At 37.2% G+C, this 17682-nt stretch overlaps 1 protein-coding gene across 1 annotated transcript in view; it reads left to right on the forward strand.

The window, feature by feature from the left end:
• The first annotated feature begins 311 nt into the window (after positions 1–311).
• The window catches only part of LAMA2 (laminin subunit alpha 2), a 464667-nt gene continuing 447296 nt past the window's right edge, over positions 312–17682 (forward strand). The window contains exon 1 of the mRNA XM_081941542.1: positions 312–498. Coding sequence (XP_081797668.1) covers positions 369–498 — 130 coding nt within the window. The 5' untranslated portion in view covers positions 312–368. The remainder of the gene's footprint in view (positions 499–17682) is intronic.

A 17682-nucleotide genomic window follows, 5' to 3' on the forward strand; every position in this document is an offset into this window, starting at 1 on the left:
AAAGACTCCCATTCTCGCTCTTGTAGGCGAGACCGAGCAGTTGCTCTTTTATCCCCACTGCACGCCAAAGCACCCCCTCCCACGCTGCCCCCCCCCCCGTTAATACGGGCTAAGCCTCCCTCTTTGGAAGACTTTGCCGATTGTTCATTGTCTTGTGACTCCTCAGCCCCCATGGAAGAATCCGAGAGCAAAAGTAGCGGCGGCGAGGGCGACAGGGGCGTGTCCCTCCGCGGTCCCCTCCCGGGTGACAGCCAGGGCTTCGCCTCCTCCTCCTCCTTTCCTCAGAGGCGCGGTGTCTGCCTCCCATCACACTCCTTGCGCTCGCCGGGAGCGCCGAACCGGAGCGGGAAAGCGCGAAGTTGACCGTTATGGGGCGAGCGCCTTGGCTTCCCCTCTTGCTCCTCGCAGTCGCCCTCAGCCGGTGCGGTTCTTTACTTGGGCAGTCCCGACGGTCGCAGCAGCGCCCGCAGCAGCAACAAGCATCGCCGCAACAACGAGGTACAGTAAGATTTGGCGGCGCAGAAATTGTTCGGTAAAAGAATAGTGCATCTCCGAGGGGCTTCTGGCAAAAAAACAAAACAAAAACAACAACATCCCAAAATAAAACAACACACTTTTGCTGCGCTTGCTCTCCCCAACTTTGCTTTCTTTCCTTCTGCTCTTCTTCCCCCTGTTGGGCTCTGCATCTTTCTTTCCCGTGAAGATAAGTGGTGACATATCCCTTCTCCCAAGAAGCATCAGAGTGGGGTCCAAACAGGGACCAAGTTTTGCCTTGAAGGAAGCTGGGCTTCCAACTTGCATCTATGGGGAAAATGATGGCAGTTCTCTCTGGTTTGGTTTTTAGGGGAAATGTGATTTCTGAAAGAAATGTCCTCTTGGGCCTGTCTGAGAACAAAATACAATTTGCAAAGAACTGGAGATTTGGCAAATAGAACTTCCTCTCTACATTAATTATTGCAAGCTGCTTTGAGGTACCAACCTAGATCCGTTAAGAAGGATTTTGAATGCTAATGCCTGCAATAATAATACTAATAATAATAATAATGGTATGAGAGCTCGGTAATTATGGAATATTTCTATAGAAACAAGTTTAGTATATATACACTATGTATATATACCTATAAACATCTTTTCAAATGGATTTCAGTCAAATTCAGACTAATTTGACGATGGTAATTCCAAGGTATGGCAGTCAACAAATGGGAAACAAAACAAATCTTCATCGGTTATTACCTTTATAATAATATAATCACACTGTATCATTTGATTTTATTGTGGATATGGCAATATAATCACTAAAAAAAGGAGAAAACCATTTAAGATGTGGAAAAAACAGTTCAAGAATGACATACGATATGTGCAGCTTGTTATGAAGTTTCACTGCACTAAAATGATTGTGGTAAGGCTTCTTGGGATGGGGAAACTTAATTAAAATAGCTTGAATAATAAAGACCTGTGAATTTTTTGTAGTAATCTCAAAGTAATCAAAAACTTCCAGTATCTAGGGATTTTTCTGTCCATCTCACATTTTTGGTGAGAGGATTAAATGGTTGTGATGTATTATCCTTTTTCAAACCCTCAAGCAATTGGTTTTCTAATACTAATTTTAACTCATAGAAGATTATTTGATTATAGCTGAAGCTTTTTACAAATGTACTTGGGGATAAGTACAATTGAAATCAGTGGAAATTAATTGGAACTACAGTTGCAAAGGATTTGGGCTGCATATATCTTAATATAATTTAAAGTAATGTAGCATATGGGGAGAAGGTATCCTTCAGACATAGGGGCTGCATTTTGAAATTGAATCACTGGAAAACAGGAACAGTAAGTATTTTTAAATAGCACATTAAAAATCATTGAAACATATATTCAGTACTGCTGACATTTAAGCTTCAGACAAGGAGTAATTTTCAGCTATAGAAATACTTAGACGTTTTTGTCACCTCTCATAGTGCTGATGTTGTTATTTATAGATCATTGTACATGACACTTTAAAGGAGGAGAGGTCCTGGCCCCAATGAGTTTACAGTCTCAATTTCATCAGTGTGTGTTGTGGTGGTGGTGGGGACATAGGACAAACAGCAGGATTGGGGGAGGGGGGGAAATGAGGAACTGAAAAGTAGAAGATTGTAAGCCAACATAGGTTAATAGATTAATTTTAACTACATTTTAATTATCTATTTTAAGGAACAGCTGTATGATTTGAAGAAAGAGAACAAGATCAGATAGATAGCTAGATAGCTAGATAGCTAGATATTTAGATAGATAGATGATAGATAGATAGATAGATAGATAGATAGATGATAGATAGATAGATAGATAGATAGATAGATAGATCGATAGATAGATGGCAGAGATAGCAATCCATTGAGCCATAGATCCATGTAAGCATATTTACTGTATTTGTCAGTGACCATCACATCCTACTTGCCAAATCTGTAATATATAAAAAACGTGAGACTGGAGATACTAACTGAACACTGACATAGTATTAGGTATGTGTCATCTGTTCCTTCTCATTTTCTTATTCTGAAATGATTGCTGTTTCCCTATGTACTGTATGTTGAATGGTTATTTATTATTATTTAGTGATATGATGAGAACATGACAGAAGAGAAGTAAACATATATACACAATCCATGAAATTCTAAATAAAACTTCTATGGGGGTATGGAAGTGTCTTCCTAACTGGATGTACAATTCAGCTATGGTATATGTCACACGGTATAACATTTCAACGTTTTGCATATAAGTCGTATGAGTATTGATGAAAATAAGTGATCACGGGAGATCATTGTTACCGATCTAATATTGATTTTTGTTTATTGTGTGTAATCTACTTTCTTCTCTAATAACAGAAAACATTTATTCTACTTTCATACAATGACTCCTATTTTATAGATTTGGCTGAGAAGCAGTACCCATTCCAAGGTCCCTGATAAACTAGTACAGCTTTAGACCCATCTAGATGACACTGACCCACTCCCTGCCCTACTGTCAGCTATAGAAAGAATGGCAAAGCACTTCTGAGAAAAGTTGTCAAGAAAAGTTGTCTAGGCCAGAAGTCAAGACTGACTTGAAGTGCCCCCCCCCCCCCCGCAAGAAAGAAAAAGTAAAGAGGTAATTGCAAGAAGGCCAATCTTTAAGGGACCTCCTGGAGGCTGAGTAGGACAGAGGGAGATATTAGCACACCTTCTATCATTTAGTGAATCTAAATAATAAATGGTTAGTATTTTCCATTGTTTCCTGGTAGTGTTGTATCCTTTCCCACTCCTTGAGTCTTGGTGTCCAGAGGGCATCCTGTTTCTATTATAGGATGAACTTCTGTGAAGATTCCATGAATAGATAGTTAAACACTGAAAGAAAAAAGGGCCTATCTCACCTTCAAGTTAGCTAGTATTCTGAAACTTTTTAAAGATATGCAAAAGAAGCTTTTCTGAAGTCTGCTCCCATAAAGTCTCAACATTTATTCCAATTGTTCATTATTCTCTTACTCTTAGAACAAGTAAAGATAATTGTGAGTTTCTTATATAGTGATTTTGAAAGTATCTGTGAATTTTATTCTTCTCATACCATAAAAAGGCATGCCATCCTAGTCATAAATCATGTCCTTCTCAATATAACAGTATTTTATGTCTGAGAGTTATCCATTCTTTTAGCCATGTTATTATACATGCTTGGTAATATAAAAGCCAGTCTAGTAATCCAAATCCTCCATTCTCCACATGGGGGAAAAGAACACCTGTAATATTTATTCAAAAATCCAAGAATGGAGTTCCGGTTCCGGTGGCGGCGGCGACAGGCAGCTCCTTGCCCGCTCCGGCTCCTCGGTGGGCTTCCCCACTCCTTGGGGGGCACAGGACACCCCGCAGAGGGGTCCTGCCGGAGGGGCGGCATCGCGGAGGACTCCTGCAGCGGCGGCGGCCGGCGGGAGTTCTCTCGCGCGCCCAAGGCACCGGGGAGCAAGCTCAGAGGGCGCTTCGCGTTCCTGCGCCTCGCGCCTCGCTATAAGCCGACTGGAGAATGCAACAATAGAAGGAAGCAGCTGCAGTGCGGTGAGGTTGCTTCTCTCTTCATTCCCTATTCTGCATGAAGAATTACTCAGCTTTTTAAAATAACTTTCAGAGCATTTTGGAGGTGCGGCTGGAGGGAGGGGGGTTTCCCCCCCCCTTGGACAAGCGGCGAGGAACAATTTTGCTCTCAGCCCCCGGGGAAGGAGGAGGGGGGAGAGCCAATGAATGAAGCCTCACCCAGGCTGAGATGATTTTCTTTTCAATTTAATTCTACATATTACTGTGATTTGAGGACTTTTGGAACTTTTTAAAACTTTGTTATGCCTCTGTGCCCAAAACTGGCAGGGCAAGATGGCACACTTCCGTTGTCTTTATGAACTGTGAAACCTGACTCCACCATTCAGGCTTCCGGTCTTTGTCTCCGTGTCTCCCAGAGGAATCTCTTGTGGATTGGTATTTTTTTAACTTTCTAGGGGAAATTTTCTATCTATTGTCAGACTTATTAGAGAGATTCTCTTCTGCCTGGTTCTTCTGCTCCCGGACTCACCTGGCTACCCTTCTTTTCTAACTGTTTATCTTATATATGGACTGAACTTCTAACGTTATAAAGGATGGCATCCAAAAGACCACCTCCTGGAAAACCTGGCTTTGCCACTTCTGCTCCAACATCCGCAACATCCAGTCCAGCCACACAGTCAAAGATAACAGAACTGATGCAACCTAAGACTACAGAGATGGACTTTCAACAAATGCTTCAACAAATTTTACAGGGCCAGGAGGAAATCAAGAAACAGCTAAGGGAAATGAAAGATGAAATTAAAGAAAATCAAGCCCAAATATATAAGAACTCACAAAGACTGAATCTTGTGGAAGGGGGGGTGGAGGAGGTGAGGGGGGGTAGAAGCTGTGCAGAAAGGGAACAAAGATCTTGATATCCAACAGATGAAAATAGAATTTGAGAGAATGTCCTATTACCTTAGATTTCAAAATGTTATAGAAGAAGATGGGGAAAACATAAGGGACATCATGACAAACATCCTGGCTGACTACACACACAAAGAAAAACAACAGATGGGGTAGGATATAGACCTGGTTTATAGAGTGAACTCAGCTTATGCTAGAACGCACAATGTACCCAGGGAGGTTCACATTAAATTTCTTAGAAAAAGCACAAGAGATGAAATTCTGGGTGTACAAAGGGGGCAAGCATTGACATACCATGATATGGAGATAACCATTCTGAAGCAGATCCCTAAGAAGATTAGAGAAAAAAGGAAGAATTATTCGCAATTAGCGAATAAATTATACCAGAAAGGGGTGTGGTTTAGATGGTTGATGCCTGAAGGTATGCTGATATTCTGGGAGGAGACAAGAATTAGAATCAATTCACCCATAGAGGCGCAGGCCTTTATGGAAAAAAACAAAACACTCCTAGAAAAAACACGAGACACTACAACGGACACGCAGGACACGGGAGGGGCCAGAGCTCTGCCAGTGGAGGGAGATGGGGCAATAGCAAGAAGACTCAGATCACAAAAATAAACAAGAAAATCATATTATTATAAACTGACCGAAAGTGATAACGGAATTATATCTGGATTTTATACTGTAATGTCTAATCTGATTGAATTTAGTAATAGAACTAATATGCTGATTGTAATCAATTATATACCAATGCATTATATATAAATGTATACTATGAGTATGGAGGGAGGGGCGCCTGTCACATTTTGCAACTGCCAAAATTTGTATACCTGTCCATTTACCCTTTTCCCTATAAATGTTGAAAAACCAATAAAAAAATTTGTTATAAAAAAAAAAAATCCAAGAATGGATCTCAATGATGGAAGCCTTTACATACCCAGATCTGGTGAAGTTAGAAAAAAATTGTGACACATAAAGATATTTTGGACACTAAAGGGAAATTAAAATCTAAGCAAGAGGTTGAAGACCAGGGCATTTATATGAAAATTTATACAAAATGTTTTATAGATGGCACTTATCACTTGCTAGGTTAGCTAAAATGTTTAAAAATATGTCTAGCAAACGTTGGAAATTTAACCAAAAAACGGGCACATATTATCATATGTGGTGGACTTGTATTAAAGCAAAAATTTGGGGGCAAAAATACATAAGTGGTTAGAAAAGATGATAGGAAAACATGTAGATTTTAAACCTGAATTGTTGTTATTAGATATAAGATCAGAAAAACATCACAAGCAAAGTATATATTTAATATTGCACGTCTTAATAGCAGCGAGGATTATGTTTGCACAACATTGGAAAAATGAAGAAACACTGCGAGATGAAGAGATAATTAGGAAGATACTAGATTGTGCAGAAATGGACAGACTTACACTGAAGATTAAACAGAAAGAAGACACAAAATATTATCAAACATGGACTTTATTTTAAAAGTGGTTGGAAAAAAGAGGTGGAGATTAAGAATGTAATATGTACTGTTAAGCAATTACACAAACCCAGACAACACGATGTTTATATTCTATTTTCTATTTATTCCATTTATAAGTGCTTAATAAACATCGTGTTGTCTGGGTATTAAATTGCTTAACAATACAGATTTCATTCTTACTATATATTTTTAAATTTATGCTTGGGCCTGTGTTTTTTATTTTCTATTTCGGTAGAAAACTGATTGTAAAAAAAGCAAGGCAGAACACAACTTGATATAGCCTTTTCCTGAGGCTTAATCCACCAATTCTCAAGCAAGTGCACTAAGTTATGTTAAATGACAACATCCAGACTTCTTAGCTACTTCTTAGTTTCTAATACTATATTTATGACTGTAAAACATCTGAGCTCAGTAGGCTGGGGAAAGCTTCTCAAATTCTTATCATGCGTTCAAAACCTAGTGTAATAGTTACTGTGCTTTTTCTCAGTGGGGAGACATTAATCCATACCAAAGAATATATTATATAATAAACCTATCATAGTGTGAAATGACACTTTAAGATATATTGGTGTATATATATATATAGCATGGAACCATCTTTTCGGCATTTTGGTCATTATATCGTTAAGACTTTTACAGGATTTCTGGATGGTCATTAAAATACAGCATTCCAGCACATCTTGCATCTCAGACAATACACTAATCTGTAATTCAACTTTTAAAGTTGTTTAGAGACATCTGTGGTCAAAAATCTGGAATTAATTTAGTATTTAGGTCATTGCTTCATATGCTATTTATTCTTTTGTTGACTGAAATATTCTCCCCTGCCCACACTTAGAGAATTTTTAGATTATATCAGGTTGGCTTAAGAAAAATAATATTGTGGAGCATTGCATGTTTAGATCTTTTTCGTGTGTGTGTGTGTGTGTGTGTGTGTGTGTGTTCTGTATCAGTTTTCTGCAGAAGCAGAAATGACACATGCCCCAAAGATATAGAACAAAACATGCTGTACATTTTGTTGCCTCCTCCAGAGTGTTGGAATGAAGGTTGTGGGAGTGGAGAAAATACATAATGTAGTTCACTGGCTTAAAACAATTGATATTTCACATTAAGTTATGGCATGCTTCCTAAATTTAGCATTATTTTAAGTTTGAAATATTGCCTACTGAAGTTTTGAAACTTCAGTTTCAAATATAACTTCAGTTCAAATATTCAGAGTTTGATAATAATTTATGTTTTAGTGTTTTGTGACATCCTGATCTATAAAGTTAAATATATGGCAGATTATTTTTGCAAATTTTTAAAAGAACTTGGTGTCCAACTGTGAGCCACCTGTTCAAAATTAAAATCGTAATACAAGACATTTAGGCATCTAAATATAGAATGTATATTCAAATTATTATGTTTGAAATCGTCGGTTTTCATACTGCTAAGGAGTATCTGATTAAATAGTCATGGTAGAATTATGCAGATTTTTTAAAAAACAGGTTATAATCTTGCAGTGTGCATTTTGTTTATATTGCATTTTGTATAATTAATATGTACTACTTTGAGTAAATATTTGAGTAATACTTTTGTTCATGTTTAGTGATGAGGACACTCATTGAAAAGAATACGACCTGTGCCCATGACTGTGAACACAATTTTCATTCTCAAAAGAGGACAGTGATTTCTAGTAGGAAAATCTTGTTTGGTGCAAGGTTGGTAATATATTTGTTGGAAATACCTCTTTCGGCTCATCTATTCATGTTCTTATTGGCTTTAATGTAAAACTGCACACTTTGCATTTCTCCTTAGTGGCTAATAGAATAGGTATTAAGACAGCCTGCTTCTGCTCCCCTATTATATAATAAATAAAGGTTAATGCAAGGTGGGCAATCTGTAAATAGTAGCCTAGCTGCTACTATTATCCACATAATCTGAGATTCGGTCATTAAAATTTGATGCAAACAGCCAATTTGAGTTGCACTTTTCTTTCTTAGTTAAAAATAAAAGTAAAAAGTGGATTTGTAGGCCACTCTGACACAAATTGTTTCTGTTTCTAGCCTTAGAACCTACTACAACAACAAAAAAATGGAATTGCATAATTTGACTCTTTTGGTGATTGGGAATTTATTCTGAGGAACTTCAATCTGTCTCCTTAGGAATGGGGATCTGAAGTGGCTTGAGAACTCATGGCCATCATGACAACCATGATGTGACATTGGTCACTTTCCAGAACTGGTGTTCCTGTATGAACACAATAGTAGCTATGTAAGCTGATATTGGAGAAGCTTTTGATTTATCTCCTATCATGGTCAGATAAAACCCTGATTTGTGATATTTAACCAGTTGGCCTACATCTTATATTCTGGGTTATTTTTTAAAAAAATGACACATTGTATATCAAAGTGACAACTTGTGTTTAGAACAATACAAAGTTTTAGTTACAATGATACACTGACATTTGTTCACAATGCCATTTTGAAATTTAAGGCAATAATTTCTGTGTGTGCCAGAGATCAAAGAAGATTGGTTAAATTCATGTGGAATCAATATTCTTGAAAAACAATAAGTTCTGGAAATAATTGGATGTATACAGATTTTAACATATTGGATTTTAAAACAACACAACATAAACGAAATGGCAATTGCATTTGAAAACACAATGATCACCCACAGTAAATATCAATGATTTGCAAAAGGGTAGTATGTCATTTAATGTCCACTGAATAAACTTTTTTAACCAAGAGACAATGGGTTAAATAAAGTGACCTTTTTCATGATTTCAACTCTTTAATTCACCTAAAAGGTTTTAGGCTGCCTCTGGTAATGCAAATAAAAATTTCAGGTTCTTTTGCAATTGAATGATCTTTCCTCATATATATAATACATATACACAGTTGCATGCATCATCTAACACATGAATCAAATTAGAAGTTAGGAAATTTACAACTAAATTGTAAGGATTTATCATGCAATTTTCAATTTCAATTTAATTTATTAGCGCTTATAGACCGCCCCCTCTCCCGAAAGGGACTCGGGGCGGTGTACAGTCCATGTCAAAGAACAAAATTAAAACAGTTAAAATTACTACATGGGGAATATATATATACAAATATAAAATGGATGGATGGATAAGAGGAGGATAAAAGATGTGCAGGACTGTATTGCTAATAAATAATTAAAATAAACAGACATTAAGATCCCAATACCCAATAAAATTAAGATTATAGAATAATACCCTTAAAAACCAGTAAAATATAAATGCCAGGAGATAGGCGTTGAAATTATGCCAGGCCAGCCAGTCGAAACAGGTGAGTCTTTAGTTTCTGCCGGAAGGAGCGGAAGTCGGTGGTGGTTCTAATGTCGGGGGGGAGGTCATGCAATACACCTATGCAGAATCTGTGGCATTAATAGACAGGACATCCATACAAAGAATATTATATAATGAGCATTTTTCTGCTGGTATGCAAATGTTTTTTTCCTCCTTCATTTACAGAAAAACAACAATAACAAAATTGTGAAGCGAAAGGCAATTGGCCATTTTAACCTACCTACCTAAGGTGGTACTATTAGACTACCAGCTTGCAATAGAACTGGATACAGGAGCAGTACTTGAGGTGGAGATGTTTAAAATGTGTTTGTAATTCATGATAATGCTTCACAATATTTCATTGGATGATTATTGCAATAGCCGCTATAGGCATTATAATGACATTAGTCTCTGACTCAAAGACTCATTCTGGCAGTAAGCATAGCATTTATGAAATGTGAGTGTGTGTAATGAATGGCTGTGTTTTCATTAATATAGTCAACAATCTCCATATAGTTCAGAACAATGCTTGAATATCTAGAGAAAACAAAAACGACAAATTAAGGCCTAAAAATAAAGTTGTTTTCTTCTTAGTTGAGATGCTATTATTGTTAATAATTTAATAGAGTAGACAGTACAGATATTCTTTTAACATATGACAGCAATTTGGACTGGAATTTCTGGGGCTAAGCGATTAGCTCATAAATGCATCACTTATCAACAGCAATTCTGCAGTTCCATCGTTGCCATCTTTAAACAAATACCACCACCATTAGTGGGGGAAACACCCTTGGTTTCCCACAACCAATGGGGAAGTTAGGAGGAAGTTTGAAGTCCCAGATGGCTTACACGCAGGCTGGCAGGCGAGTGGGCAAATGGTTGCTGTAGGGAGTGTAAAGCTTGAGGGAAGCTCGACAAGTGCAGGGTGTGAGAGGTGTATGGCAAGGGTCTCAACATAGTTCTATTAACTTCCTTAATAATGGCGTATAGTAGTATAAATCTTTATTACAGTCAAAGACCAGCAATACACATTACTTTTAACAGTGTGCTAAAAAGTACTGACATTAAAGATATAATTAAAAAGTATTGACGTTAAAAGTGGAATTCCTAACAATGGAGATTATTTCCCGCATTGATCAAGAGGTTCTGAACTAGTTAGATTTGCATCAAATGTTACCTAATCCATTGTGACATTTACAAGAAAAGTGAACCAGCAAAACAGCTAAGTAGAACATAGAAAGTTGCTACTGGGGAAACCGTAACACCCTAAAACAGGGGTGTCCAAACTTGGGAACTTTAAGACTTGTGGACTTCAACTCCCAGAATTCTGGGAGTTGAAGTCCACAAGTCTTAAAGTTCTCAAGTTTGGACACCCCTGCCCTAAAACAACAGTACACAAAATAAAACTAACTTATCGTGGGTATTATATGGTGATCGAAACACTTGAATGAAAGTATTAGAAAGATTATGGAGCATTTGTCCTGTAATGCCTAACAGCCACATCGCTAGAGAAATGTGAAGACTATCAACTGACAGCAATATATGACTACCAGAATGATACATTTTGTAGCAATTTCTTTGCTGTTCTCTCTTAGTATTTGGATGTAGTGTTTTTGCTGAATTTGAAACTGGTTTGTGGATAAGATTCATCTACTATATGTTTCCCCTTTTACTAATTTAAAGTTTTAACAAAACATGCTGTTCTAAAACATTGCATTGAAATAAGGTAATCTTGAAAAATGAATCATCAGCAAAGCTTGCTGGCTAAAATGAATAATGTCAGCTGGACCTTATGAACATCTGGTTTCAAAACTCTAAGGAATAAAAATGCTCATCATGTCCTTAGGTTATATCTCATTACCTGACCCTCTGGCCTTTAAACAGATTTGAAGACCTAGCTGTTTCCCGAGGCATTGGGTTAGGAGAGCATGTGCCTTCTGAAGGAATTTTATTAATATATTCAGTGCATTAATCCCCACATTTTCACCTTCTTTTTTCTTTTATTGTACTGGGCAATTTTTTTAAAAAAAATTCTACACCATCTAGAGCTGTTACAAATTGGGTGACCTTATAAATTTGATTAATATATAAATAAATGTATGAATATATTTTGTCTTTTTCTGTTTAACATTAAACATTAGCAGTATTCAGCAGCATTCCATATCATTAAAAACTTGACACGCTGACTGCAAAAATAAATACCATTTACCAACCATAGTAAGAATGCAACATATACAGTTTCTTAGTATCTCCACTTCGTTTCCTACAGGAAGCAGAATCTCAGCCTTTTAGGATATTTTGGAAAATGTATGAAATTGCAGCAATTTGAAAATATAAAACTCTATAAATCTTGCTAGGATATCTTTGCTAACCAATACAAAGATGTCTTTCCTAAACAATATAATCAATAGATATATCCAGATTTACCACTGGGTAGTTACTATATATCAGTGTTGGTGAACCTTTTCAGCATCGAGTGCCGAAACGGGAGCGTGCAAATGTGATGAAAACTGGAGGAGCAGCCGCCCGATGGTGATCTTCTGGTTTCCGGTACGCACATGTGCACTGGCCACCTGGTCTTCCAGTTTCTGGTGTGCATGCATGTGTGAAAACCAGCTGGCCTGTGTGCATGTGTGTACCTTTAACTTGAAGATCATCTTCATGGTGTGTGCATGCGCACCGGGTGACTGCTTTCTACTTTCTGGTCCTCCCTTGCACGTGAAGACCATCTGGCCAGCACGCCAGAACCTGGAACAGCAACGGGTCATGGCTTACGTGCCTGGGGAGATGGCTCTGCATGCCACTTCTGACATGTGTGCCATAGGTTTGCCATCATGGCTATATAAGTTAAAAAGTACTTGCATTTTATGCATTTTATGCACTTTCTGAATTTTTATATATCTTTGACAATATAATCAAAATTTCATCTGTGTCCTAATGTTATATAAAGGAAGCCTGAGGAATTAAGTTACATCAAAGTATGTGCCAGTTCTTTATTTCATAAACAACTCACAGAGGTTATACCATGGAAGTGTAAGGGAGTAATCACTCCCTTATTTCAGTCAAGTCAGTTAAAAGGGATAACAAGAGGCTATTGTAGAAATACTTCATTAAACAATGAAGGCTGATTTGGGTCAGTCCTACCATATACACATTTCACAGATTTTGGCTCCCATCACTGAAGATCTTGAGGGAAGGTCTCATTATGCAGATTCTAAAGGCACATCATGCCCTATTCAAATGAAATAATTGAAGACCTGTGTAAAAGGTTATTCATGCCTATCAGTCTGGAAAAGGTTACAAAATCATTTCTAAAGCTCTGGAGCTTCATCAATCTACAGTGAGAGACATGGTCTTGTGAGGGAGAAGGCTTGGAAGGCAATAAAAAAATCACTTTAACTGCAGCATAAAAAGGAAACTTGAAATCACAAAGTACCCTAGAACCATATCCAGCAATCTGGAAATCTCTGTCACCTCAACCACTATTCATGACTCCACCATAATAAATAACAATGAGATTGGGCTTCCAGAGAAGCAGACTTGAAAATTGCTCTGCAAAATGTGAAGCTGACCACCATGGTGGAATAAAGAACCAGTGAATAGATTGGCTGTTTGATCATTTCCCTCCAGACAAGGCCAGGACGTGAGATTTTTCACAACTGTTCTAGACAGCGGCTTCTTGTGAGGAGTCAGGAAGATAAAAGTCTCTGGTGGATTCAGAATTCTAGGAGATAAGGGAATAGCAATATTGCTCTAAAAATGGTCACTAGAGGAAATTAAAGATTATAATTCAAGGTGAAGAACACTCAAATTTGTCTTACAATTTCAGAATGAAGCAAAATATTTTTACTTTGGGGATATTGAAGGATATTTTTGAACAATGGACCCAAAAATTAATTTCAGTAGTATCTCCCTCTATAGATGCACTGTGTTTTTAAAAAAATGCCATGGAAGAGAAATTTCAAAATGAGAGGCTACATAAATTACATGGAAAAAGACTGATATCTTAAGAATTAAGAGATATATAGATTAAAAACCCAAAGAAAATAGTCTAGATAATTACCCTATTTTGGACTTAACAAGGGCTTTTTTTTAAAAAAATTAAAGAATGTTGTGAGAAAGGAAAAGGAAAAAAATGAAAAGAAACCAAGTTCTGGGACATTATTTAAAGTAACTAATCAACCTTGTTAGAAGTAAAAGGAAGAAATATAGAGTTGGTATATTTGAATAAGGTTAAAATAGATTGGTTGTTATCTCTGTAAGACTTACTGGACTTTTGCAGACATCAGGACTGAAATTATGAGGCTTTATGGGTTTTTTAAAATAGAAAATAGATGGCATATGGGAAGAAGAGATTGTTGCATTCTACGATAAGTTACTGAAATTGTTTATACTAATGGTGATGAACAGGGAATTCACTTCTTTATATTATTTTTTTTACTACATTCTTATTTTTTATTTTTTATTTCTTTCTCTGATTCTCTTTTTTCTTTCTTTTCTGCCCATTCTATTTTTTCTCTTTATTCTTTTATTCTATTAGCACATATTAGCTTTTACTGTTGTAATTCTAATCTTTAATTCAATTATTTAAAAAAACACCCAATGGGATTAATGGAAATAGCAGGACAGAAGTAAAATAGTTCATCATAAATTTGCCAAATTTAAAAGAATAATTCCAGACTTCTAAAGAAACATTTGATGGACAGAGGAGTCAAAAAAGAAAATATTGGGGCTCAATTATATCAGTTGTGTACGATGGAAACAAACACTGTATTTCACAATATGAACCTCATGTCAACTGATAAGTGTGAGAGTAGAAGTGTCATGATAGTGAGGTTTGCTACTTCACAACCTGGATGATTTGCTATAACTAAAAGACACATGAATTCTGTAGGTCAACAAATAGAAGACCTGCATCAAGGCAATATGATATGTGCAAGCAAATCTATGAGAAAATGAATGAAGAACAAATTCAGTATTTTGGAATGGTTAAATCAAAAGTCACCCTAAACTCTACTGAAGTACTATGAAGTAGGATTTGAAACAAGCAATTAATGCTATAATATATCACTCAGTTACTAAGTAGAGATAGTTCATTTTGAAGGAATGGGCCAATATTCCTATACAGCAGTGGTGTCGAACTCACATCATCATGACAGGGTCACATGATGCATTGGGACTTTTTCCCCCTTTGCCAAACCGGGTGTGGTGTTGCCAGTGACACCTCTGGGCTTCAGGGTGAGAGTTTGACAGCTCTGCTATACAATGATATGGTCACCAACTGCAGCTATTGTTTAAAGTGGTACAACCAATTATTGAATCTAGGGAGATATTTCTTTTCTCACACTGGCACATTGGATTATTTTGTTTATAAAATAAATGAGAAAAGAATGAAAAGGTGGCATCATTTGTTCTTGGTACTCTTTTATATATTACCAGGACCTATAGGAATCTCTGGTAACTGTTACTGGCAAAGACAAAGAAAAATATCAGAAAATCTGAAAAGAAACACTTTTTTCACAGAGTTATATCATAATGGTGACAGGGAAAGTATATTTTTTTGATTTACAATATCGGCTTTGCTGCTGTTGCTTTGCTTCCCTAATCTCATTATTTTCTGAATGCTAGCTTTATGAGAATGGATCTCTTGGTTACTGCAGCTACTTAAATGAAATGAAAGCTATAGATTTGAGTGAAGATGATTGACGTTTTGTTTGGAACATATTTAGGCACAATTATATATATAATATATAAGGAGGCGAGCCTGTGGCTTAGTGTCTAAGACTCCTGCCTAAGATATAATACAGCCCAGGTTCAAATCCCAGTAAGGGTATGGCTAGCTGATGAGAGCTAATTAGCTCGAAATAGATCTATACTAGTCTCCCTTTATTTATTTATCAGTACAAATGCAACACACACACACACACACACACATATTTGTGTTGTATTTGTACTGATAAATAAATAAAGGGAGACTAGTATAGATCTATTTCAATCTATAAATATAAAAAGGCAACATTAAAAAAAATAAAAATATGGTTTTCTGCCTGTATAGTCTTCTGTGATAAGCCGAAGGACAGAAAGAGGGAGTAGTGACCTTCCTCCCATATTTAGTCATACCAGGGGTTGTAACACAACACACACACACACACACACACACACACACACACACATATATGTGTGTCTGTGTCTCTGTGTCTCTGTGTGTGTCTGTGTATGTTTTCATAGATTTTCACAGGTGTAGGTATGCTGGTCTTGTTGTATTCAGGTCTTTTCCCATGTAAGATTGAGATTGTCTTGGCAACGTTTCGGTGAGGTCCCACTCGCCATCTTCAGGCTGGTGTTTTCTTTTGTGTTGTAACGACCTGGGTGGTGGGTGGGGTTCCTTTGTTGACTAGGGCTGGTTTCCAGATGTCTGGTAGGCAGGAGGTATCATCAGGTTTATTCATGTTGTGGGGGTGTTTCTCTATTTTGATTATGGAAATTATGAAAGCCATCGAAATAGAGAAACACCCCCACAACATGAATAAAAGTGACGATTTAGCTGTCATCTTGAAATAGATCTATACTAGTCTCCCTTTATTTATTTATCAGCACAAACACAACACAAATGTAACAAAGGCAACATTAAAAATATGGTTTTCTGCCTGGATGGTCTCCTGGAGTGAGCCGAAAGGACAGAAAAGGGAAGCAGAGTGTTCCCTCCCATATTTGGGCATACCAGGGGTTGTGACACAACACACACACACACACACACACACACACATATGAGATAATTTTTACATTTGATTATTTCTAGCAATGAATAACTCTGGTTTGGATCTAGGGTTGCAAGGAACATTCTCTACTTGGAGTACAAAAAGAGACAGTATTTTTCTAAATTTGCAGTCTCCTATGTCTGCTTTTAGTACTAATCTATCTAGCAGAAATAGACAATACTCAAGAAGATAGGCTTCAGATACGGAAGGATCTTGACAGACGTGAACATGTGCGCTATCTAACAAAATGAAATTCAATGGCGAAAAAAGTACGGTTCTACATCTAGGCAAGAAAAACAAAATGCACAGGTAAAGTACATGTGGTATGTTGCTCAAGAGTAGTAACTGTGAGAGGGATCTTGGAGTCCTAGTGGGCAATCATTTAAATATGATCCATCAGTGTACTGCAGCTGCTGAAAAAGCCAACACAGTTCTAGGCTGCATAAACAGAGGGATAGAATCAAGATCACCTGAATAATTAATATCACTTTATAATGCCTTGGTAAGGTAGCATCCAGTTTTTGTTGCCACTATGTAAAAAAGATGTGGAGACTCTAGAAAGAGTGCAGAGAAGAGCAACAAAGAGACTAATAAATAATAATAATAAATTTGGATTTATTAGCCGCTCCCTTTCCGGGCAGGACTCGGGGCGGCGTACACCAAGACATATAAAACATATAAAGAACTGCTGCTGAAACTGGGTATGTCTAGTTCAGTGAAAAGAAGGGCTAGGCGTGACATGATAGGAGTATTCCAGTATCTTAGGGGATGCTACAAAGAAGAAGGAATAAAGCTATTATCCAAAGCACCTGAGGACACGACACAAAGCAATGGGTGGAAACTAATCAAGGAGAAAAGCAACCTAGAACTAAGGAGAAATTTCCTGACAGTTAGAACAATTAATTAGTGGAACAACTTGCTTCCAGAAGTTGTAAATGCTCCAACACTGGAGATTTTTAAGAAGAGATTGGATAAGGATTTGTCTGAAATGGTTAGGGTTTCCTGCCTAGGCAGGTGTTGGACTGCAAGACCTCAAAGGTCCCTTCCAACTCCATTGTTCTATTCTATTCTATTCTATTCTATTCTGAAAAATGTCATAAATGTCTGAAGGTTGAGGAAATCAGTGAATATTACCTTTCCCTTTACACCATGGGTGTCCAACCTTTTGGCTCTCCTGGGTTTGACTGAAGAGGAATTGGG

Source organism: Natrix helvetica (assembly GCF_964273705.1).
Source record: "Natrix helvetica genome assembly, chromosome: 2".
Lineage (NCBI taxonomy): Eukaryota > Metazoa > Chordata > Lepidosauria > Squamata > Natricidae > Natrix > Natrix helvetica.